The 26,163-nt window shown below is 45.3% G+C and overlaps 2 protein-coding genes across 4 annotated transcripts in view; one reads left to right on the forward strand and one right to left on the reverse strand.

Moving 5' to 3' along the window:
• Nucleotides 1-9,440, reverse strand: part of GNPAT (glyceronephosphate O-acyltransferase) — a 42,895-nt gene extending 33,455 nt beyond the window's left edge. For both annotated transcript variants that reach the window (XM_066616596.1, XM_066616588.1), the window contains exon 1: nt 9,283-9,440. In XM_066616596.1, the coding sequence (XP_066472693.1) occupies nt 9,283-9,327 (45 nt within the window). In that variant the 5' untranslated portion in view covers nt 9,328-9,440. The remainder of the gene's footprint in view (nt 1-9,282) is intronic.
• A 72-nt stretch (nt 9,441-9,512) lies between these two features.
• On the forward strand, nt 9,513-25,847 carry C1H1orf131 (chromosome 1 C1orf131 homolog). Of its 2 annotated transcripts, XM_066611400.1 has the most exons (7): nt 9,514-9,675; nt 10,913-11,271; nt 13,656-13,712; nt 22,997-23,092; nt 23,970-24,056; nt 24,314-24,366; nt 25,567-25,847. In XM_066611400.1, the coding sequence occupies exons 1-7, from the start codon at nt 9,576-9,578 to the stop codon at nt 25,691-25,693; spliced, it is 879 nt and encodes a 292-aa protein (XP_066467497.1). In that variant the 5' UTR covers nt 9,514-9,575; the 3' UTR covers nt 25,694-25,847. The 2 variants fall into 2 exon arrangements, with proteins under 2 accessions (XP_066467498.1, XP_066467497.1); XM_066611401.1 differs by lacking the exon at nt 23,970-24,056 and having other exon boundaries at nt 9,513-9,675.
• Nucleotides 25,848-26,163: the final 316 nt, after the last annotated feature.

The raw sequence follows: 26,163 nt of genomic DNA on the forward strand, positions 1-26,163 counted from the left end.
ACCACAGGACAGAGCAAGGATAGCTCGAGGGATTCTTCTGCTGTTAAATTCTCTGACTTCATGGCCTGGCGAGCCATGGCTTCCATGAAGGAGGGTTGTCTAATGTTTGGTGGTTCTTTTTGCTCTAACAGAGCTGGGGCAGAAGGGGGAGGAGGAGAAATATAAGGGCTTTTAGAAGGAGCATTGTTACTCTCCTGCCCTGGTGGCTCTGACTTTGGAGTGCAGCTTTTGACAGCATTTAAACAAAGATGCCATAAATGAAGAACTTGAATAGAAGCCCGGGGTGCTTTATGTAAAGTTTCTCTTATACGTTCCCAATCGTGTACCCTAAAAGTGCCTGCCTCCGGATACCATGGGCATTGTTCTCCAATTATGCGCACTAAGTCTGTGACCTCCTGTGAGGAAACAGAATGCTGTGCTTTTCGGAGGAGGAACCGTAAGTCATTGCGATGATGCTCTTGCTCAGCCGAAAGGCTGGAACCCATACTCACCTGGGATCCCGAAGGATGATTGACGCGTCTGTAACCTGTGCAAGGCGAGGTGAGCGGGCTGTAGTCTGCGTGGCCCCTGTTTCAGGGTCAGATGAAGCAATGACTGGGAAGCAACCCGAAACAGGCTACTTGATATAGAAAAGAGCAAAGAAGCTTGTTTCCTATACTTAGCTGGCCCCACGTCTGGGCGCCTGGTATAGCTACAATAGCGTTGAGAAGCAACTTGACTTCAGAGACAGGATGCTTATAAGAACAGATGCAGTGAAAAGTCAGAGAGGCAGAATAAACCCGAATGTAGCAACGCAAGGCTGCCTGGGAGACACACAAGACTGTATCTTGTTGCCTGAGGGAGAGTGCTAAAGCAGAAGCACTCTGAGGGTTTGAAAACTGGAGCAACAGAAAGTCAAAGCAATGAATGGGAGGTAGCCAGAGGACAAGCAGCCTGTCTACTGTACCTGATTGTTGCAGAGGGTCCCTGTTCTAGGATTAGAGGTTCCTGTTCTGAGACTAGAAGTCCCTGTTCTAGGATTAGATGTCCCTGCTCGGGCGCCAGATGTAGCAGTGACCCTTGGGGGAGCAACCAAGCCCCCAGGCTAGGTTGCTGAATAAGTGCAGGAAAGAATCAAGGAGCCAAGGAAGAGACGAGAGACAGACTTTTAGATTCAAAGCAGAGAGAAAGAAAAGCTGATTCTACTAGCGGGAGTGGGACAGGAGGGGGTTGAGACTGGTGGAACTCTGCTCCGCCAGATTCAGAAACCCGTGTTGGGCTTCCCATCCCAACATGGGGCCTCTCAACTTGGTGCCAGCTAGAAAGCCAGCGCAGACTTGAGTAGCCCCATCATAGAGTCAGCTCCCTTAGCCGGGGGAAGGGGACAAATGTCCCTTTCCCCCTGAAGAGCTTCCTGGTGTGCTCTGAATTGAGCTGTTAAGCAGGTCAGAGAAGTCTGGTTTCTTCTGTCCCAAAATACAGAAGATATTATTCAGTATTTTGACAGATACAGGACAAAAGAAGTAAATAGAATACATGAAGATATATAAAATAAAGATTATAGAATATTTGCTTATTTGTGAGAAGATTTCAGCCGATAAGCCCCGAGCCATAACTACATCTTACAAAAGATGGGAAAAAAGCAACTATTGATACAGTTAAGGCTGGCTTTCTAAATAAAACCTTGGTGTCAAGCACAGGATAAGGTAGTTGGCAACCCAGAACTGCAAGTTGACAGAATAGACTCAGCTAACGAAGAGTAGCCAACACCTAGAACATTCAGGATGCAATCTACCAAGGCCCCCTAAAAACTAACCTCTTAAAATGTATGAAGCAATGACAAACATAGTAAATAAAACACTAAAGCACATATCCAAAGCACTCCCGCTGCCTGCACCCTGCCCCAGGAGAATCTCCCCAGAACAATTTGTTGCCACTGTCCTAACAATTGCAAACTACACCAGCAATTTATTGACTAAACGGAAAGCCTGCAGCCAAAGAATTTCAGAATAAAGTCTCAAGTTGAACTCTTATCCCCCAACCTCCTGCTTCTTGAGTTCCTCAAAGGCTCAAAGGTTCCTAAACTTTTTTGACTGGTGGCTTCCTTGACCTGCTGGGTCACTGGCTGCAGCTCCCCATTAGGGCTACCATCCTATACACTGTACAGGGTGGTGGATTTTTCATGAGGATTCTGCAGCAGGTCAGAGGATTTCAACTCACAGGTTCTGGAGTGGTCCTCCTCCTCCTCCTCCAACAGCAGCAGCTGCTGCTGCCAATGGTAAGGTTTACCTCTGCCCCAGTTTCTCTTTGGCGTTTCTTCTCGCTCTCCCCCAGTAGCAGGTGTAGAAGAGTTCCCCTGGATGAGAGAATCATGAGGTAGGCCAGGAGAACTCTCAGCCACAGTTGTCCAGAAAGTGAAGAATGCTAAGAGGGGAGTATGGCAGTTGAATGGACAGGGAAGTGAAAGAAAGGAGCGAATGATCAAGAGGAGGAGGAAGGAAAACACGTGGAAATGGGACAGAACAAAAGACAGGACTCTTAGCATGTGAAGTGCTAGAGGGAGAGATGGACATAGTGGGGCAGAAGGGTCGTTAGGAGCAGGGGATCAGGCTGCCTGCAATGCAGGACCACTGTGAGAACAGCACACGTAATAATTTGTCATTTTACATGCAGCTCAAAACAGTACAGAGACCTAGAGTTGCATATATTCTGGAAAACTTACAATCCAGTGTTTGTGCATGTTCTTGTCACCACTCACCACAGACAGTAATGACCACAAGCCATGAGTCCCAGCTGCCATATCTCCCACCCATGGGTTCCTCAGACATCTATTTTTAACCCATTGGCCCACAAGCCAGCTTTCCTAGAATTCCTGTCTTCCTGCCCATTTCAACAGGTGCTCACATAGACACAGAAGTCTGCCTTATACCAAGTCAGGCCACGGGCCCATCTCACTCAGCACTGCCTGCTCTGACCAGAAGCAGCTCTCCAGGCTTTCAGGCAAGAATTTTCCACCTCTACTTGAAGATGCATGACAAGCATCACTACTAGGACAGACAGACACCTTCCTTATCTCAGAGCAAGATATCCCATATCCCTACTATTGCCTGACTCCATTATCATACTCCAAACACAAAAGGACTGCTCAACCAAGCTCCTGAGTATTGGGGATCAGCCACTGAGAACCATCCATGCACAGAAGATTAGAAGAGTCTGAAAAGAATTCCATGTTGGACTATACAGCCAGAAAACCTTTTAAGTCTGCCCACGGCATCCCCAAAGTGTGCATTCTCTACCCACCTATCTTGGGTGCATTCAAATTACATTAAGCCTTCCCACCCAACTGACTGCCCAGGAATCTCTGTATCACCCAGCACTTAGGGTAGATGTCTTACCTCTTTGCTAATTCTTTTGATCCCCTTTCTCTTTCTTGCTTCCTTTTTACATCACTTCAAGAAGCTACAGCTTAGCACCTGGCAATCCCTCCCCTGGAAAGCGTTCTTGGCTCCCTTGCCAAGACCTAGTTCTCCCTTTTGCCTTAAACGCACCCATTCCCTTAAACCTCCCCACGGAGTTCACTGAATCTTGGTTGCCCAGCCTTTCAGTTCTTCCTCACTTCAAGAAGATACTATCACAGCAGATACATATGCACAGTCAACTCAACAGCAAAGTTTGGCATTTATTCCCTTGTCTCTTTTACAAAGGCTGCAATCCTAACCACACTTTCCTGAGAGTAAGCCCCACTGAACAAAATAGGACTTACTTCTGAGTAGACCTGGTTAGGCTTGTACCCAAAGTGTCTGTTCTCTTTTCCAGCCTGGAGTGTGTATTTTTTCTGCAGGAGTTTCAGTAGATCTGTTTTTCACCAGTGGGGGCAGGAACCCAGAGGAAAGACTCCCATTTGTATAAACCCCTTAACCCCACTGTTCAAGTGAGCAAAGTATGGGCAATGGAAGAATGTTACATGACAGGGAGCAAGATCCCCACTCTGGATGATTTTTGGATGAATATTTCTGACTTAGGTTGCTCTCTACAACCCACTTCCAAATTATAGAATGCCATGCTGCTGCAGTATCTGGGCTTGGTCTCCTGTTTCCTTTTAGCTTAATCTTCAGCTTCTTTTCCCCCCTCTGTAGACCCTGAACCAGTGATTTTCAACCTTTTTTTTGTCTCATGGCACACCATCAGTTTTTTTGACAATTGACAAAGCACACCTTGCTGTTGATAGGGGACTCAAACCCCCAAATGGCCCTACTAATAAATTACTCTCCCCCAAACTCCAACAGCAAACCTGCAGACCATCCACGGCACACCAGTGTGCCACGGCACAGTGGTTGAAAATGCTGCCCTAAACCCTTCTCTCCTACTTACCACTTTAATCTCCATAGATGCTAATGTTCCTCCATGAGTAGCTCTCAGTTTGCAGCTCTTTGTTCCCTTCTCCCTTGAGCAAGTAATGGTAGATGTTTCCCTGCAACTTTATTTTATTGAGCAACTGATGCCACATAGGCTTCAGCTGTATGCAGTTTTTTTAAGCACTGATGTTACCTTTTACTCCTGACTTCCCTTCCCTCTTACTGTACAGTTATACCCCATAATAAATATACATACATCTGTCTCTTTTGTCCATGTTAAATGCCCAGTCCACTGAACTATGCCATTAGTAAATAGATATGGTCCCTGAACAAGTGTTTGTTCCTCCCATGTGCTTACTGTTACAAAACACTCCTGGTACAGCATTTGTTCTACTAGTGAGCTAAACGCCAGCTCCTCCTATCCTCCAGCATGAAGGACCTTCAAAACCTCTTCTTGCTGTAATAACTTCAAATCTCCTGACAGCATTGTTTACCTGGCACTTAGAACAGTGCGGTCAATTGGTATTAGAGGCTTTACCTCTGCTGCATAACTAGATTATTCCCCTGGGGGCTGGGGATAAGAATAGGCCCTCAGTTTGGCTTTACTTGTCCTAAGAGGCGACTAAACAGCCACCGGGTAGATGGGACTCATTAGCCTGGGAAGGCAGCTCATCTGAGAGAAGGAAAACTCTGATCCCAAACCTCCACTGCCTTGTGGCTACATCCAGTTATGGAAAAGGCTTCAGGAGTCAACCTCAAGGCAAAATCCGGAACCGGAGTCCCTGAGGCAGTTCATGGCTGAACACAGTCATGTTCTGGCAACTCCTGCAGTGCTGCTGGAACCAATCATATTGGCCTCTGCCTTTCCATTGGACCATTTCAGTGACATGGAGAGGGGGGATTTGCTGCATGGGAAACAGTCAATCCTCCATATCTACTTTACCCAGGTTTCGTGCACTGGAGAGGACACTGTTCCAGAACCACCATTCAGAGCGTAATACCATAGTATTCCGAGACAGAAGGATGCCAACTCTCTGATAACTAGATTAGCCCAGAGAACACAAACATGTGCAAGGTCATCTGAATTCCAGACAAGGGTACTTTGTCATTTGAAAGTGACATTCATTTGAAAGTGTTGTATGGGCCAAAACAAAAGTAAATTCACAAATGGATAATCCTTTGGGGAAGAGTCATATCTCCGTGGTAGAGCACACGTTTTGTACGTAGTAGGCCCTGGAGTTAAAAGTTCCAGTTAAAAGGATCTCAGGCTGCACAGTTGGTAGACAATACTTGTTTGACACCTTGGCAAGCCACTGCCAGGCAGGAGTAGACATCACTGAACCAAATGGACCAGTTATTCAACTGGATATTATGTTGCTGCATAGATACACGTTGTACAATTGTACAATCTCACATGGCATACCCCATCCCCCCCCCCCCCATTCTCAATTCCATGTTGGTAAAACCATGTAGATGCCTGGTTTCTACACTAGCAATGAGGGCACTGAAAGGAGGAAAGGGGCATAGCACCAAGTCTTCCTAGTTCCTTTCAGACAAGAGCAAGAGACTTGAAGGAAGCAGAAACTGACAACACAGAGATATAGCAAATCCCTCCTGTTGTGATCTTTGATGCACACACACAGAGTCCAAGGTTTTGGCATACTTTATAAACATGTGCATATTCCACTTCCATAAGAAAAAGCAACACGCACCAGTTAGCTTGGTAGAGTACATGAATTAAAACACTTATCATATTGCCACGACCATGAGAGCAGAATGAAAGAGAGGTTGTGTGAAAGTTTTACTTTAACAGTTTTCCTAGTTTGAGCTTTAGGCATTAAGCCTTCCTGTTATGGAAAAAACAAAAGTCAGAATTGCTGCAACTGTTGATTTTTGTGAGAATTTCCTTTTACAGTGCAACAAAAACAGAAGATGATCAAGACATGCATAAAAATAAAATCCTTGGTTGCTTTAGCCTCTTTAGGAATGTATATAAATTATTCTCATCCAAACCTGGGGTTTATCCATACATATTTTGCCCAGAATCACTTGCCTGTTTTAACAGAAAGTTCAGATGACACTGTGGGTAATCTATGGTTTCTAAGCCATCTGATTTTTTTTTTCAGACTTCATTTATTATGACTTAAAAGGAAAGGTAAAAACTATTGCAATGGCATCCCCATTCAATGAGGACAGGCAAAGTGCTCCTGCCACTCTCATATACCTGCTGCTGCTTTGGATGAAGAGAGAGAGGGGGGCACAGAGAAGATCACAGGAAGAAATTTGTTTCCAGTTTTACTTACAGAAGATTCCGCAGGAGCAACCTCCAGGAACAAAATGTGGCAGCCCAAGTAGTATTGTCTGGTCTCCTTAGGTTACAGTAAATTGCCACTGGGATGGGCTAGGGATTAATGTGCACATTTTTAAAAAAATGAATGAAATGGCAATAACCCCTAGGAAAAGCAGTCAGAAGTTCGCCTTCTGGCTCCCAAGGAGAAATGGGTCAGATTAGTGTATTGATAAGTCTCTCAGAAATCCCTCTATGCAAAGATGTAAAGTTTTATAATCTGGCATTTCCCAAAAATGGCATTCTTCTACTTTGCTTTTTTTCTCCCTTCCCTCCACTCATTATGAAAGTAAAGGAGGAGGGGCAGTGGTGGCACAGCAGAGAAAGTTGGCATGTATTCACGCTGGAAGGAGAGGAACCCAGTCTGTGTGAAACCTGATCAGTTGTACAAATGCAATAATTTTATTTAAGTCATTTTTAATCAGAGGAGAAAATAGTGAAATTAAGGAGGTCATTAAAAGGAACAAATGTTTTTAGGAAAGGGTTTATTAAATGACCCATCATAAGCTCTAAGAACGTGAAATGGAGCAACATGAAACCACACTGGCCCTTCCCTAATTGCAGGCTGCTAAACACATTTTCCTGGAACTAAGGCTACTACCCACACTTACTGGAAAGTAAGCCCGGTTGATTATAAGGTGCTTACTTCTGAGTAGACATGCATAGGACTGGGCTCTACGTCCCATTGAATGAAGTGGGATTTCTACTTCTGAGCAAATATAACTTAGGATTTCATTATAAGGTGAAGGTCAGTAACACACCCTGCCTCCCCACTTTTGCCTTTGCCCTATGGATGAGCACAATACTAACTTCTGTCTGTAACCACAGTTACAATTCCACTTTCACCAGATTGCAAAATGCATGGAAGGTGCCCAAGTCTCTCTTGTTCTTCATTACATTGCTGAGGTGTGATTGTAGATATTATATCACAAGTTAGAATACCTACCAATCACAATCATCCATGACACACAGACAGCTACTTATCTCCAGTTAAGAGGAAGGCAGGGACATTTCCAACCTCTTGACAAATCAACTATTTGATGTGCTGCAACTAGATCACATTTCGTAATCCTGCATGATTTTAGACAATTTATGTCTAAAACCAGCACATTTTGTAATAAAGGTTTTTGCTTTAAGGGAGTAAAAGAGCAGAAGGGAGACAAGAGAATGTTCACTGTTGTTGTCTAGAGCAGTAATGTATTTTTCATGTTCCTCAACCAATAAGAAGAGGCCAATTCACAATAAAGCCATGCCACCCTTACAATCAGATAGGAAGTTTAGGGTACAATCTTAACCCCTTATGTCAGTGCTTTCCAGCACTGGTATAGCTGTGCCAATGGGACATGTGCTGCATCCTGCAGTTGGGTGTCACTCACGGAGGCCTCCTCAAAGTAAGGGAATGTTTGTTCCCTTACCTCAGAGCTGCATTGCTCTTATATCAGTGCTGGAATGCACTGATATAAGTTAGTATTGCAGCCTTAGTTGTCCTTCTATACAACTCCTCCAACAGGTACTACCAACTCAGGTATGTTTATGCAGCTCTAGTTGATATGTGGCTCAAGACTTTACACAAAGCATGCCTCCTCCTTGGGACAAAGAAAAAACACAGGTCCTGCACTGGAGTCTGAAAGGAAGTTTAATGGCATGTGCTCCCAAGGAAGGATGCTTAAGAGTGCAGATTTAATATTAAGTTGAAAATACAGTACATACTTATAGGTAGCCCAGACAGCATGTTTTTCACTTTTTTTTTTAAATGTCATAACATTTGTTTGCTGTTACACACTGTTTCCATGGAAGCTTTTTGGGAGCAGCACTCTCCAGATCTCGAATAAGCCTGACAAGCCTGTTCAGCCCGCGAGCAGCAGAACAGAGCTGATTTAAAATCAGCTGCCCTTCAGCAGGTGCAGTTCCCGTATCTCCATGCCAAAGCAAGGAATGAACAGGGTGACCAGATGTCCTCTTTTTCCAGGACATGTCCTCTTTTATAGCCTGGAAAAGAACTTCAGTGTCCTCCTTTTGTTTGTGAGCAGGACCCCTGCAGGCAGCACATAGGCTTCTTGTAATAGATTATGGCTGCAATCTTATACACATTCCTGGGAGTAAGGCCTGTTAACTGTAAGATGCCATACTCCTGAGTACGGATTGGGCTCTATATGTAATGTAGATTTAAATTTAATAAGTAAAGTAGTGTTTAAATGAACCACATGCCCTAGTCTTGTGCCAGTGTGTCTTGTCCCAGGGGTGTGGGGTGGGTGGGGAGGCAGGTGAGGCAGAGCCTCCTCACTGGGGTCCTTTGAAAAACGCCACTGCCGTGGGTGCTTGGGTGCCTCACACGGCAGCAGTGCTTTTTGAAGGACCCCAGTGGGGAGGCTCTGCCTCACCTGCCTCCCCACCCCCCTACCCCCCTGCCTTGTCCTGGTCACCCTGGGAAGGCAGCACCTGATGAACTGCTGCCTGCACCCCCACCGCCTCAGGACCCCCCTGCCTCAGCAGGAGGCAGCAGCCCCCTCCCAGCCACGCAACATGGACGGGGAGGCTGCCCCCTCTCCCGCCTGAGGCAGCCTGATGCGCTGCCTCCCCGCCCCGCCCTGGAGGACCTACCGAGTACATGGGGGTCCCCCGCCGGGCTCTCCCCGCCACCGCCATCTCCAGGAGCCGTGCCCTACGCGGCCTCCGCGACACCCATCCACCCGCCCTGCCGCCACTGCAGCTCGCTGACTACCCGCCTGGCCGAGCCCCAGGGAGGGAGGGAGGGAGGCAGGCCGTGGTAAGGGCGGAAGTAGCCTATGGGCGCCGCCATCTTAGCCGCGACGGTGCCCGCACAAGGCCAAACCTCCTGTTGCTCGTTGCTCCACTCCCGCTGGGCTGGGCTGGGCTGGGAAGGCGAGCTCAGCATGGCGAGGAGCCCAGCTGAGGAGCCTGAGTCGGAGGGCGAGGGGGCTGCCTCCGCGAGCCGCCTGCTGGACACCGTCTTGAGCTCCTTGTATGACTTCGGTGAGTCCAGGGCCGCCTGGGTTCCCCTGGGAGGACTCTGCTTACCTTGACACGTGTGATGGTTCACACGTGATTTGGTGGAGGGTCTGTTCTGCAGGGGGTGGACAGAGCGATGCTTTTCTGCCTCTCACGCAGCACCAGGGGACACCCACTGGAATTGAGTGCTGGGAGAGTCAGGACAGGCTAAATAAAATATTTCTTTACCCAGCGTGTGGTTGGTCTGTGGAACTCCCTGCCACAGGATGTGGGGGTGGCACCTGGCCTGCGTGCCTTTAAAAGGGGACTGGACAGATTTCTGGAGGAAAAGTCCATCACTGGTGACAAGCCATGATGGGTATTTGCAGCCTCCTCATTTTAGAGGTAGGCCACCTCAGAATGCCAGGCGCAAGGGAGTGCCACTAGGATGCAGGTCTCTTGCTGTCTTGCGTGCTCTCAGAGGCTGCTGGTGGGCCACTGCGATAAAAGAAGCTGGACTAGATGGGCCCTTGGTCTGATCCAGCAGGGTCTCTTCTTATGTTGTTGTTGTTGTTGTTGTTAAACTTTATTTATATGCCGCCCTTCTCCCCAAAGGGACCCAGGGCGGCTCACAACATATTAAAAACAGATTAAAAACATAATTTAAACACAAATAAAAACATATTAAAAACACATTAACATATACCCATAAAAACCATAGTCAGATAAAAAGTCAGATAAAAAGAGCAAAACGTAGCAAATCAGAGGAATCAAGCCTGTAAAAATACTAAAATGATACAGAAAAGATGTTTAAAAAGGCCATGCACTCAGAAGGCTTCTTTAAACAAAAATGTCTTCATGTTCTTATGTTCATGTGACTTGCATAAATTTCTTGCACTTAAAAGACTGTGGCCCCAATCCTATCCAACTTTCCAGCACTGGTGCAGCTACAATGCAGCCCCGAGGTAAGGGAACAAATGTTCCCATTCCTTGAGGAGGCCTCTGTGACTGCCTTCCCACCACAGGATGAAGAGCATGCCCCATTGGCACAGCTGCACCGGCACTGGAAAATTGGATAGGATTGGGCCCTGTGTGTTTATTTTTTTAAAGTGGGAAATGCAGTACCCTTTTTGTGCTGCTTACCTAGCTTGTGGATGCATCTGTCAATACAGAAGTTGAAAGTGAGTGAATTGTAAATTTCAAAACAGGCCCCTGGTATCCAAATCCCCCCAATGTTCTTGTTTTATTTAAAGGAAGAGACTGACCAACTTTTAAACTCTAGGTGAACCATTACTGGATGGAAACAAAAAGAAAAAATGCAAAAAGAGAAATCTGCAAGACTCAGAAATAAATGCCACCAATCCTTTACCAGAAGACAGAGGAGGTATGAAACTCAAGTCTGATTCTGTAACCCAAGGCAAGAGGAAAAATCCTTCCAGCTTCTTTCAAAGTCTAAAAGATGAACTGGTCCGTGATGGTATTGCTCAGAAAAAGTCTGTCCCAGAATCTAATACCCCTGATGCTTCCCCACCTAAACTGGCACAACAGGGAAATGCAGCACAGATTGAAGTTGTGACATTTCATGGTCCAAGTAGAAAGAAGAAGCCTAAACCTGAACTTGCTGACAGTGATGGCTCTAAGGTAAGGTGATCCAAGTCAAATGAAATAAGTACAGAAGCAAAAAATGGAGAGATGCTAAAATTGCATCCTCAAAAATGTAGTGATGAAGTCCAAAAGAATTGCTAATCTACCTAATCACCATGATAGTTAGGCATACGGGTTCAGGATGCAGCAGCTAGCAACTGGTATCAGTTTCCAGCCTATCTTGTCCAAAATTGGGTTGGTAGTTCTTGTACATTTTGTATCATGTATCACGTCTCTTAACTGTGAGCTGTGCACCATATGCTATGTAATCACAAATGAGGAATATAGTTGAAGCAGCCCTATTGGGTCTTTTGTTGTCTGCCTAATCCTAGAGGCTTCAAGGAAGTCGCATTTTTTTTCTTTTCATAAAACATTTGTAGGATCTACGGGGGGGGGGGGTGCGGCGGGGCGGCGAGGGATTGGACTCTATTGTGCTCCTAGTGATGACATTGGAAGTATAATGAGGCCTGATTTAGTTTTAGACTGAGGGCCCAATCCTATCCACCAATGCAACTGCAATGCAATTCTGAGGAAAGGGAACAAATGTTCTCTTACCTTGAGGAGGCCTCCATCACTGCCACCACTTGCAGGGGGAGGCAGCAACATGATCCCCAGGGTCATGTTGCTAAGGAGGCTGCAGGGACTGGGATGTACTCACCAGTCCCTGCAGCAGCGTCCTGGGGGCACGGGGAGCCCTGCACGACCATCTGCAGAGTTCCCCAGTCTGCTAAAAGTGAAAGTGCAGCGATCGCGCTCCGCCTCTGCAAAACCAGGAGTGCAGCACAATAGCTGCGCTGTCACTTTTAGAAGGCTGGGGAGCCCTACGGAGGGTTGCGCAGGGCTCCCTGCACTTCCAGGAGGCTGCTGCAGGGACTGGTGAGTACATCCCAGTTCCTGCAGCCTCCTTAGCCACGCGATCCTGGGGATCGTGTCACTGCCTCCCCCTGCCCCTTATGGGGGCAGAGGCCAAGGCCTCAGGCTGGGGCATCGCAACGCCCCAGTTTGAAAAGCCCTGGTGTAGTCTACAGGGATCTAATACATTGTTTACAGTATAATCCTGCTTGGTTATGAATTTTAGATCGTAGGCATGTCCTCCATGATACTATGGTAATTTTCCTTTTTGTTAAAGGATTGATGCAGTGTCGGATCTTGTGCCTGGCAGTACAGGGAACTTAAAATTTCCTTTAGGCAGCAGGGACACGATTAATATGCAACTGTTACTGCAAGAACAGAGCATTGTCTTATGGCTTGCAGAATACTAGTACCAGTGTTCTGCCACCCAAAACCAAATGCTTACAGCACAAGCCTGCACATGTCTACTTAGAAATAAGCTCCATTGACTTCAGTGAGACTCACCCTCAGGTAAGTGTGTACAGGATTGCAATCCCAGAGTCCACTCCTATCCAACCTTCCAGCACTGACAAGCAGGTAAGGGAACAAACATTCCCATAACTTGAGGAGGCCTCCATGACTGCCCCCCAGTGCAGAAAGCAGTGCATGCCCTGTTGGCACGGCTGTATTGGCACTGGAAAGTTGGATAGTCTCTTAATTTCCATTAGCTTCTTCCTTTTTGATCCTCATCCTAAAGCCTGTATGCAAAATCCGTAAGAATTTTCAGGTATATTTTAAATTCATTCATGAAAATACAAGGTATAGTTCCAATATTAATCATTTTCAGCATCCCAAGTTCACTTTTTAAAAGCCTAGTTTCCTTTCAGTGCTTGCCAGTCATAAAGGGCAGAACCCTATCAAAGTCACATTTCAATCTCATTCATTTCAGCAGGAGAGTTGAGCACATTATGCTCTTTGACAAAGAATGTCATTACTAACATCCAGCATCAATGCCAGCTTGAGGGAGACCCATCAAGTCACTCATTTGCACAACTGGCACTACCTTTGTTTGCCAGCTTTTCCCAGGGGGCTTTAGGGGCTGGCTCATGGGGATTGGCTACCTGAGGGCCCTCAGTCAGTACCCAATCTGGCTCACCCCAATGCTGCCCATGTCAAGGCCCATGTCAAGGTCAATACAAAACCAAAAGGTCTAACATTTCTATTTTTCTTTATGGAACTGTGCATGCAGAATGTTTATTTTGCCAGAAGCATGCAAGGCCACGCAACTATATATAAGAAACTAGCTTTCATACATATCCAATTTTCTATGTAATAAATTGGTCCTGATGAACTATGTTTGATCTCTCTTAATAAAAGCTGTAATACAAACAGGCACAGTTCTTTTTGAAAGCTCATAATCTTCTCCATCCCAAACTGTTGTTGAAATTCAAAAATTTACCTAGAACTTAGGCTATGACAATGGTATCAGTTGATTGGCTTTGAAGTGAAGCAAAATATTCTTGTGTTTGTTTTTTCCCAAATATGCACAGGCAAAACCACCCGTTCAAGAAAAGCATGTTGACCACCAAGAATTTACGCTGGAGAAAGTAAGTCATAATTTTATCCATTTAAATGCATCCAGATTATCGTTTTTCTGCAAGAAAGTATCACAGAATTCAGTATCTATTGTTGTTAAGTAGTCTTTGTAAAGAGTATGTTGTGGATGTAGCCAACTATTGTTCCAATGTAGTTTTAAGCTCCGGTTTTAAGATTTTACATTAATAGGTATATGGCTTATGTGCTGATCAACCTAATAAACTTTGAACTTTGACTTAGTATCTAATAATGACTCCTCCCCAGCCTGCAAATGCTTATTCTGCATCAGATCTTTGTTGAGTGCAGTATTTTGGTAATTACTAATTACTGGTGCTTATATGTGCAGGTCTTAGATCTAAATCCTAACCAACTTTCCAGCACTGACACAACTCTGCCAGTGGGGCATGTGCTGCACCCTGCAGTTGGGTGGCAGTCACGGAGGCCTCCTCAAGGTAAGGGTATGTTTGTTCCCTTACCTCAGAGCTGCCTTGTCCTTACCTCAGTGCTGGAAAGTTGGTTAGGATTACGCCCTTAGGCAGTGGCGTAGCTAAGGAGGTGCAGGGGGTAGCAGTTGCACCGGGCATCAAGCTTTAGGGGGCAATAAGCTGAACTTGACATTAGTGACCAAAATTGTGAAAATCTTGTTATGTATGAATAATACCATCATGTTATATATCATTGGAAAGGTAATTTAATGCAGAATGCAATGAAACAAACTGCATTGGAATATCTGTATTCTATCAAAAGCTATGGCCAATTAACCAAAAAATGAAAACTCAACTGCCTTATGAAACAAAAAGTGAATTTCTTTAACTCAAAACTGACCTATGAGACTAATTGTTCTGAGAACACAGGTTATTCCCCAATTTGCACCTTTTAAAAAACCCGGGTGTGATTTCACTTCCAATTGTGACATTACTTCTGGGGCATCATTTTTAGCTTGGCACCGGGCTACATGATCATTAGCTACGCCACCGCCCTTAGGTTTTCAAACTTTCATGGCAAAAGGTTCATTTTAGAAAACTCCATTTTAGGAATGAAGGGAACATGCACTTGGAAGACTGTCCCACCCCTCCCCCATCCCTGGGTATCATGTTGTCCTGTGCTATACAGTAGTTTTGCACATCTCCTGCCAACTTCCATGGTATCCAAGGATGTGCAAATATGGCTTTATGGAGAAGGTGTCCTCAGAAACTGCACCCTGACATCAATGAAAAGATGCTCTGTGCGGAAACAAAGGTTGATAATTTGCTTAGCAGCTCTCTCACTTTGTTAGGCGCCTGGGACAAAGCTGAATGAAAGGAAGGTGACTGCTTATTTCTAGGTCTCCACCTTCTAGGCAACAGATGGAGTGATACCCTGTTTGTCCACTTCCAGAGCTGCAAAGATTTTGTGTTCCCAACACATTCTGACTGTGTCCTTCTTGAGGGAAATGAAACGTATAACTACTCCAAGCATCTACCCCATAAAGCTGCATACTACAGTAAGGAGTGTTAGGGACACCAGTCTTTGCAGCTGGCCTTTCTGAATGTGTTTCTGCATCCTTTTACAGCTGCTTTTGATCCGCCTGATGGTTGGTCCAACTTGACTGCTATCCTGAGGTTGTGTTCTGTGGTGTGGGTGGGATTGCATTACTTAATTTAGCCCACCAACCTTATGATAACAGCCCCTGCTCTGGCAATGTAGATTTTTTTTGGATGCACAAGCATCCATTTTTCTCTCCATTGTGAAAATTGCCCATTGACACCCACTCTCTGTTTCCTGGTCTTTAACCAGTTCTCAATCCAGGAGAGGACCAGCCCTCTAATTCCCTGACGGTGGAGTTTTTTCAGTAGCCTTTGGTGAGGGACCATGTCAGACGCCTTCTGAAAGTCCAGATATATATTGTCCACGGGTTCTCCTGCATCCACATGCCTGTTGACCTTTTCAAAGAATTCTAAAAAGTTTGTGAGGCAAGACTTACCCTTACAGAAGCCATGCTGATTCTCCCTCAGCAAGGCCTGTTCGTCTATGTGTTTTGAGATTCTATCTTTGATGAGGCATTCCACCATCTTACCTGGAATAGATGTTAGGCTGACCAGTCTATAGTTTCCTGGGTCCCCCCTCCTTCCTTTTTTAAAAATCGATGTGACATTTGCTGTCCTCCAATCCTCTGGCACTGTGGCCGTTTTTAGTAACAAGTTGCATAGTTTAGTCAAGAGATCAGTAACTTCATTCTTCAATTCCTTAATAACTCTTGGGTGGATGCCATCAGGGCCCGGTGACTTATTGATCTTTAATTTATTTTAGTGGAAACTAAAATGTAATCCACAACGCTGGCACCACGAGAGGATACAAAAGTAAATTCATCAGCGTTGGGGAACTCTCTTAGACCATTGAGCCAGATCATGTTAGAGCTGATGGAAAACTTAGCAAGGGCCATACCATTAGCATTATAGTATGCATCTTTGGACCGCCTGCTTAATGCGCAAATGGGGGGGAGGGAGCTGTCATCAACCACATCCCAGGCTCTGCGAAAGATATCTGCTGAATTTCCCACCCTGGCATTTAAATCGCCCTGCAAAAGAATTTCAGCATGGGGGTGGGCCCTCTTGAGGTCATTCATACATGATGATAGATCATTCCAGAGCTGGGTCCTTTGTAAACTATTAAGCAAAGGAGGGATATAAGTGTTGACGCAAATTAAGTCAATGTCTGCAAAAGACACCCTCAGTGCTTGTATCTTGCAACAGCCTGGAATGATGTCTAGAGGGCATGACTTAAACTGCTTCAGTACAAAGCTGGCTAAGCCCACCAAAGGACGACCATTAGAGGTGGATTTAGTTGCAGGTACTACAAAAGCCTTGTAGCCAGGGATATACAGATGGTCCAAAGCCCATGTCTCCTGCAACAGAATAATGTCAAAGGTTCTAAGATAGCTTAAGAAACCACTGTCATTTTTCTTATTCTTCCACCCTGCAATGTTCCAGGAAAGAATTTTTAGTTGGGAAGAAGTAGCAGGGGCTGGAGAAGCATTAATTAGTCAATCTTTGCTTCCTGATGGACACTCAGCACCAGAAGGATGATGAGACATGCAGCTACTCAGGGCTAAGTTGGTCACCGGAGAAGGTGTAAAATCCCTGGAATAAGGGACGGGAATTGCCTCAGTGGCTACTTCTAAAGCAGATTGATGAGCAGATGCTGGCACTGGAAGGGTCAGAGAATGGATTTCATAGGTCGAAGTTTCCGTATTATAATTGAGAAGTTCTGCTTTAACCCTGTCCAGGGATCTGATAATATTTATTTGTTCTGGTCTTGTGAGTTCCTTAAAGGCGCTGATGGCACCCTCCACAATGTCATCCCCCTCCAGCTGTAATTCCATTATCAGATCTTTAGCCAACAATGCAGGAGGATCTGCCCTAGGGCCTTGTTCCGTTGACAAGGGGCCTTTGGGGGCTGGGAGCGCCCTTGCAATGAGTGAATGGTCGTCAGTAGGTAAATGCATTGGGAGGGCAGTAGTAATTGCGTTAGCTGAACCTGAATTTTGGTCATTCACTTCTATGTCCCCAAGGAACCTGGAGGGTAGGTGGGAGCCAGGAATCTTTGGCAAAGCTTTACAGGACACAAGAGCTGGTTCCAATTCCTCATCGCAGGGAGCAGCAGATGTTGCCCCTGATGGTACCCCATCCAGGGCTTTAGATAAGGAGTTCATATTAGGCTGTGATGAGCTTGGGGAAGATGACAAGACCTGGGCTGAGTCTCTAGGCAATTGTTGGATAGCCACAACATGATGCAGGACCTCCTCCGTGTTAGTTGAATGGCACTGCAAACCCACTCCATTGAGATAGTCCACCTCACTGGCTGATTCATTCATCAGCACAGGCTTAAAGGCTTCAGAAGGAGAGCTATCCATAGACTCATCTGCTCCAGTTAGGGGGGGTATGCAGACAGAGGGTGACTGAGCTCCCATCATCTCAGAAATCAACGAAGAATGTGCCTGGTCTGGTGCTTGAGGTTCGGTGCCAGTGCCAGAAGGCTGGACCTGCCATTTGCTATTAGAAGCTGCACCAGTTGAACAGCAAATTGTTGAATTAACTGGCTGGGAGAAAGCAAAAGCCTGTGGCTTGTGCAGTGAAGACTTCAAGTGAAGCAAAGCATTTCCAAGAGAGTCAGCTGCAGACCTTAACTCATTAGCACAAGGCAGCACCAAGGGGCTTGAATCAGGAGAAAAGCAATTGGCAACTCCCACGCTCTGGGTACGATGATCTCTCCTCCAGTGACTGGGCACAGAGCCAGCCTGCGCAAGGCTGGATGGAAGGAGAGGAGGGGGAGGCTGCATTTTGTACCTTGGGAGCAGAGGTTTAATAATCAAGTCGGTAAACACCCTCCGCAAGAAAATGCCAAAGGACCGAAGAAACAAACTCTTCCCATGCAGCTGGCCTGGGATCTGAGAGGTGCCAAACTTCAAAAGAAGCCGGGTCCAATTTGGAGACTGGGGAATCCAAGGGAGTTTTATGATTTCCTGCAGATCAACACAGTCAGTCTGAGATGGATCAAGGTATAATAATCTGCATAGAGAGTCTTTTGCCCTCAGTTTATTGGCCCAGCGCCCCTTATGAATGGGAGAATCCTGGAATTCCAGCAGTATCTGATTTTTCAACAAACAATAGGCAGCTTCTCCACAATCCAGATTCTCACGCAGCCCCAGCAGTTCAGCTTCCCCTGGCTTGTTAAAGTTCAGACCCAAAGCTTGAGCAGAGAGGGAAGGTAAAGGCGGTTGAATGGCCTTGTGAAGTGAGTCCAGCTGCGCAAGAATAGTATTAAGCTGTTTACATACAAAAAGGAGCGTGTTTCCAATGATAATATTGTAATCGCCCAACAAGGTCAAGAAGCAGTTACTGGGATCGTTCTGCTGAGATAATGACTGCTTATCCTGTGGAGAGGGAGCTGAAAGGGTGGGTGAGGGAGGGCAGGCTGACGCTGTGCCAGTATGACTGAGGGGAGACTGATAATTCCTCTCTGCCTCTGATTTGGAAACATGAAGAGCTTCATATCTGTTGGGAGAAGCGAGATTCATGAGCTCACCTACTGTGTCTGACCATGCTGGGAGATCCTCCAGACGTAGCTGCTTGGCTGACTTGATAGGAGAGTTGCCCTGTCCAGGGGAGTGTTTATGCCTTCTCCTCTTCCCCATCGAAGCAGCTTTTTAAAATCCACTGTAATCCAAAGACAAGGGTGCAGACTGGAAACAACTGGTAGTGTTGCTTTGCTCTACCAGGACTCAGGAAGCATCCAGAGGAGGAAAAAGAATCAAAGGATCCAACGCAGGCCTGTCGGGGCGTGGAACTCTCGGTGTCCGCGCGGGGCCGAGACTCGAACCAGCTCCCACGGGCGTTGCGGGCGGTGGTCGAGCTCGGTGAGCCACTCACAGTCCGGCGGGAGAAGCCGCTGCGAAGGCCTCCTCCTTCACATCATGTGAAAGATTTTGCCATTGGGGACCTAACCCTTAGTGACCATCTACCTTTAATCTTGGTCCTTGACCTCCATTCTGGGAGTGTTCCATCACAAGCTGAGATGGATACAAATCCAGAGGGTAGGTATAAAATTGTGGCTAATAGCGCCCTTTCCCCTAATTTCCATCGTCTAAGTACGGAACCAGCAAGCAGAGATTTTTTATCAGCCATTCTACAGGATCCGGATCCCCTTGTTCAAATCAAATCCTTTGAAGGTTTTATTGGTCACGTTTTTAAGGTTTTGAGTACGAAGCCTAAGTTGGTTGAATCCTGTGGTGCATTTGACAAAAAGGATTGGTTTGACAGTGAATGTAGGAATCTTAAGGTGCGTATTAGGGCTTCTTATTTAGATTTTAGAAAATACAATGACTCCAAGTGTTTGGTTAAATACTCTATCCTTAAAAAACAACTAAGTGTTTTATTGACAGAGAAAAAGAAAAGGTTTGTTTTAACTCAGTGGAACAAGCTGCATCAAGCAATTCAACAAAAAAATAATAAACAATTTTGGGCAGTTGTAGCAGGTTCGTGTAGATCAGAAACATACGACCCTGCTATTATTCCATCATCTACATGGGTTCAACACTTCACAGACATTTTTTACGATAAGAGCAAATCCCCAGACGCCTACCCTGACTTTACCTCTGTGGATCTGCCTATCTGGCCTCCTGTGACCCCTGAGGAAATTAAAGAACTAATTATGCAATTGAAGCCAGGGAAGGCTGCAGGTCCAGATGAAATACCACCTGAGCTTTTAAAAGGCGATCCGGAATGGTGGGCCCAGTTACTTGCCCACGTCTTTACAGTGATTGACAGTTCTGGCCTATTGCCCAATGTCTGGCTTACAGCGACAGTTATTCCTATCCATAAAAAGGGTGACCCTACCACACCAGGAAATTTTCGGCCCGTTAGTTTGCTTTCTGTAATAGGTAAGATTTATGCTAAATATCTATGCAATAAACTTACTCTCTGGGTTACTTCGCAAGGCATCTTAGGCCCCGAGCAATCTGGCTTCTGTCGGGGCAAATCAACTTTGGACAATTGTTTGATCCTATCTCATTTGGCCCATAAGCAGGTTAGGATATGCAAGGCTCGCCTTTATGTAGCCTTCCTTGATCTGAAAGGTGCCTTCGATTCTGTGGATAGGGAGCTTCTTTGGTCCAAGTTGGAAAACATGGGGATTGATAAAAGATTGTTGCTACTGATTAGGTCCCTCCATCTAAATACTTCATGCAGGGTTAGACGCTCCTGGAGTGGGAATCTAACTCATTCCATCGCTACCAACAAAGGGGTCAAACAGGGCTGTGTCTTGGCCCCCATGCTTTTCAATCTGTTTCTAAACGACCTTGCCCCATCCCTGAAGGAAATAGATAGCCATTGCCCGAAGCTTGGCGCAAGCCAAGTGCCGCTACTTCTGTATGCGGATGATGCAGTACTGATATCCCGTACTAGGATTGGCCTAAAACGTCTGCTGAATCGCACTGAAGAGTATCTTCTGTCCAACAAATTGCAAATCAACTATGCTAAATCTAAGATAATGATATTTGCCAATAGATGGAAGGCTTTTAAGTGGTCTTGTAATGGCAATAAAATGGAGCAGGTTAAGCATTTCAAGTACCTGGGAATCAACTTCCATTACAGGCTCACTTGGGCTTTTCATCGTAAGGCAGTGCAGAACGCATCCAAACTGGCGTCCTCAGCTATTTCCCGTTTCTTTTTTACCTGCGGCAATGGTTATGTTCCAGCTGCTCTGGAGGCATTTAAGGGAAAGATTCTTTCCCTGGTCCTTTATGGCTCTCCCATCTGGTATAAGGCTATTACCCAACCATTAGAACGCATTCAAGCCTCCTTTCTGCGGAAGATTTTGGGTTTACCCAGGTGCGTTCCCTACTCGGTTCTGTGTCTTGAGGTGGGGTTAATTCGGCTAAAGACGACTGCTTGGCTTAGATTATTGAAATTTTGGTTTAGGACTTTATTTAACCCTACCCCCTCTGGTCTAATGCTCCAATTATTGTCGGATTCAGTCCTGCCATTAGAGATCACTGATCTTCTAACCAAGCTCAAGTCAATAGGGCTGGACACTGCAGAGCTAGGCATGATTGGGTGTGATGCTGCTTACAGAATCGTCAAAGAAAGAATTCTTGACATCGAACAACAAGAGCTGTTTAGTGCCGCCAGAACCACATGCTCTCCACTCTATCTCCATGTTCCAATCAGTTTTGGGAAACTGGCCTCCTTCTTTTATCACTTGGAGTGCCCACAGGCTCGGAGAGCATTCACACTTGCAAGATGTAATGCTCTTCCATCAGCCGTGTTATCGGGCAGGTTCAGTGGTATTCCCTACTCGGAGAGGAAATGCAAGTGTGGCAGGGATTGTATTGAGACCATAACACATACCCTTTTCTACTGCCCACTTCATGATGTCTCACGCAAGAAATATCTAGGCCCTTTGCTAACTAGGATGCAGGGCTGGGAGGACTCAATCATGCTTCAGTCTCTCCTTTCCACATCTGACTCTGAGACCCTTGATAGGGTCGCTGCCTTTTTATCTGGGGTAATTGCCAGGCAGAGCTCTGGAACTCTGGGCAGTATGTGAGGAAAAGACTGATGTCTATGTTGTGGTGTCCTTGTATATTTTTGTTTTGTTTTGTTCTTTCTCTGTATTTTATGCCAATAAAGGTCTACTGAACTACTGAACTGAACTGATCTTTAATTTATCAATTAGGTCTGAAACATCTTCTCTTTTAAACTCTGTCTGACTTAATTCCTTGGTCAGGAAGTGCTGTTCGGGCAGCGGTATTTGCCTGAGGTCTTCTGCCGTGAAGACAGATGCAAAGAACTCATTTAATTTCTCTGCCATCTCTAAGTCTCCTTTTATCTCCTCCTTCCCTCCCTCACCATCCAGAGGGCCAACCGCTTCTCTGGCAGGTTTCCTGCTTCTAACTTATTTGAAGAAGCTTTTATTATTCCCCTTAATGTTGCTGGCCATGCGTTCCTCATAGTCTCACTTGGCCTCCCGTATCACCTTCTTACATTTCTTTTGCCACAGTTTATGTTCCTTTTTATTCTCCTCATTAGGGCAAGACTTCCATTTATGGAAGGAAGTTTCCTTGCCCTTTACGGCCTCTCTAACTTGGCTGGTTAGCCATGCAGGCGCCCTCCTGGATTTAATGGAGCCCTTCTTCCTTTGTGGTATACACTTCTGATGGGCTTCTGTTACTGTTGTTTTAAGCAACCTCCATGTACTCTGGAGAGATTGGACTCTTTTTACCTTCCCTTTCAACCTCCTTCTTAACAGCCTCCTCATTTGAGGGAAGACCTCTCATCGGAAGTCAAGAATTTTTGTGACAAATTTGCCTGGTACTGTTTCTTCTGCATCTTTTTAATTGTGAACTCTTGAGGGACAGGGAGCCAATTATTTTGCTCAGTAATGATAATAATAAGCAGTCAGCCTCTCTTCATTTCCATGAATATGTGAGGAATGAACTATTTAGAGGTGGCAGGATGTGCTTCTTCTTTCTGCAGACTTCCAAGTATGTGCAAACAAGCAATCTTGGACTAAGTTTTAGTGGCTCCTTCATATCTCAAAGAGGAAACCACTCTCCTAGATGGGATAATACTCTGCAACCTTAAGGAACCAATAGTGAGCAGTGAATGCCCCATTACATTGTTACACTATGTGGACTTTTTCCCTGTTGTTTACTCAGAGGTTTACAGCTGTTTCTCTGAAAACACAGTTTTCACCAAGGACATGATTGCAAACATTCCATAGAGTGTTTTTTTTTTTCTTTTTCATAATGTACTAGGCCCGCTTGGAAGTGCACCGATTTGGAATTACTGGATTTGAGAAGAAAGAACAGCGGGTACTGGAACAAGAACGGGCTATCATGTTGGGTGCAAAGGTACCATGTCCTCTTTTCTGCTGCAAAGTGAAAGAAAAAGAACCAAAAGATGACTTTTTTCCTCTTTTCCTCTCTCTCTTGTCATCATGACTTGGGATAATAATAGATGTGAGCACAGTGGACCTGTGACATCAAACAGAGCCATGGACCAGAAGAAAGGGTGATTTTCCAGAGGGGAAGCAATGGGTTGAGGGGTGGTAGTGAACCCTTCCTCTGCCTTTCCCCCACCTTCCAGGCTCAGGCTTAGAGTTGCAGGGTGGGCACAGTGGTCTGCAGGAGGTAAATTGTTGAAAGAAGGCTCCACTTCCTTCCCATCCACTGTTTCTCTGATGGAAAATGCAAGTCTGCTGCTTTTGGTTCCAGGGCTCGAGCCAGACTAGAGCTTGTTCCTATTATTATTAGCTGGACTTCTTCCATGCTGAGGGAAAGGCACTCTGCATGTACTCAAGGACATTCTTTATTGTTACTTCACATGTTCAGGACTGGTCCCTAGCATTCAAAACAGTTGCCAGCATTCATCCTTTGTCAGTCCTTGATGCTTGCAAATGCCAGCAAGACACACATTTTTAAAATAAGAAACAAGTTTGTATTGCTCGATTTTCTGACAAATCAGTGTCCAACTCACTTGGACTTGGGTGTTCCTCTGAAGTCAGTGGAGTGATTTGAACATGCAAACCAAATGTGTGTATACCTCAAAAAGTTACACAGTCAAGAGGCCTGTTCTTAGTAGTAATGACATTTCGAGAAGTCTAGACACCCACTCTTCTAGCGAAGGATACCCAGTCTATTGGCACTTTCTTCTTTAAGCCACTTCTGCTTAAAGTGGATATTTTTGAAAACATAACAAAATGAGTCGTTTTGCAAACTGTTGTTGCAGGCTCCAAAAAAGGAATATTTAAACTACAAAATCCTCCAAGAGCAAATCAAGAGAAATAAAGCCGTGAAGAAGGAAGGCACTGTAATGGTTTGTATGAAATGTTTCCCAAACCCCAGACAAAATGGCTTTGAGTTTCCACACAGCAGTCATTCCAGTGTCTGTCCTGCTGTCTTCAGAGTAACAATTTTCTGATGAAGCCACAACAGGGTCTTTCATTTGTCTTGTGAATAACTGTGTAGCACACCAAACATAGTAGCATCCCTGGTTGTATTTGGGGGGAGACTTGTTGAATAAAGAGACTATTTGCTGGCCTTTAAAATATTCTTATTGTTCTTCACTAACAGGAAATCAAGTCTGATTCTCAGAGGAGGAGAAAGACAAAAGGACACAAGGAGAGGTGAGCTAATGTTTACAAAACTACTTAAATTGGTAATACAGTCTTGTTCAGCTCCCTGTCCTTCTGAAGGCCTTAGGAGTGGACCTCAACAGGTGGGAAACCCTGGCCTCTGAGCGGCCCGCTTGGAGGCAGGCTGTGCAGCATGGCCTTTCCCAGTTTGAAGAGACACTTGGCCAACAGTCTGAGGCAAAGAGGCAAAGAAGGAAGGCCCATAGCCAGGGAGACAGACCAGGGACAGACTGCACTTGCTCCCAGTGTGGAAGGGATTGTCACTCCCGAATCGGCCTTTTCAGCCACACTAGACGCTGTTCCAGAACCACCATTCAGAGCGCGATACCAGAGTCTTTCGAGACTGAAGGTTGCCAACATGAGGCCAACATGATGATGTCCTCCAAAAAATGTAGCTGCTGCTTGCTGAGGGAGAGGCTGTAGTGAGGGGACATTTTTACTTCAGAGAATCGGCTTTTAACTCTTTAAAGCACCACTGATATCTCTGGTGGACTTTATTCTTTTTGAAAACAGTTTTTGCTGCACTTCTGTAGGTGGCAGCAACCTTAGCAGCATTTGAAATGCTGATAGTGCCCATGGCAGCCTGTCAGCTCCTATTGGGTGCCTTTTTTTTTACTTTCAAATGGGTGGTGGGGTGACCCTACATTGTGTTGTAAGTTCATTTCCCACCTGTCCTGAAGAAGAAAAACAGGCAACTAGCAGGAACTGACTGGTTGCCAAAGGCACTGTCATTCTGGGAGTCAAGAACTGACTTTTGGCATACCTTTGAGTCTAGAGATGTATGACAACCTATTTGAATAGCAGGCTTCTGTGCCATATTGCAGTCTGTTTTTGAGACTTCCCTCCGTTTCAGAAATGCTTTGCCATGAAGAGCCCTGCTGTTAGAGAAGATCAAGAGCAGGGGCATCATTCTTTGGATTCTGTCCTTAGTTTTTTCCCCTGATATGTCTTGCATCTAACTGTGGAATATACTGTTTAAACACACAGCTGTGAGCTCTTCAGTGAATAGTTCTGACCTGGTTTTTTTCTGCCAACGCTTTTTGCTTTCTAAACAGAGAATTTGGCAACTTTGTTGTGTTCTGATTAAAATATATCTATCTTAAAGCATGTTTACAAAAGCAAAACATGCTTTGTGAAATGCTCCTTTTTTACCTTTGTATAATATTTTATTTAATTTTCTCTTCAAACTAGAAAACCCAAAAAGAAGACGAAGCACAGCATGCTGCCAACAGGGCAGGTTGGAACTTTTAAAAACGGAACTCTGATGCTTCGTAGAAGTGACATAAAGAAAATCAAGTCTTCCAAAGGGATTAACTGACATAAATGCCTTGAATGGAAAACTAGCCATCACCTGTTCTGCTGTGTAGAAAAGAGTGATTGCAGTACATTGTACCCTTATTTTAATTGGGAGAAACTATTGATGTCATCTGATTACACAATGTTTATTATTTCATTAAATTTCATTAAGTTAAGTTCGTTGCTTAATCTGAGTTATTGTGTACATGTGCCTGACAAGTTGTACGTGTGAATGAGCAATGTTGGCAACACAAGAGCATGATCCAAAGGAGTTGGGCATAACAACATTTCTGGCTCCAAGTGGACCGAAGTAGGCAGGCCCAGGTCTGTCTAGTTGCCAAGGAGGATGCCACTTCAGGAAGTATAGGCACCCTGCCATATGCCATAGGCTTTGAACTGGCTGCCCAAACACATTGATCAACTCTCATTCTTTCAAGTATGGCTTAAACCGGAGGAGTTGCCAGAAGATTGTGTCCATAGTCCTTATCACGA

The sequence above is a fragment of the Tiliqua scincoides genome, chromosome 1 (genome assembly GCF_035046505.1).
Source record: "Tiliqua scincoides isolate rTilSci1 chromosome 1, rTilSci1.hap2, whole genome shotgun sequence".
Taxonomy (NCBI): Eukaryota; Metazoa; Chordata; class Lepidosauria; order Squamata; family Scincidae; genus Tiliqua; species Tiliqua scincoides.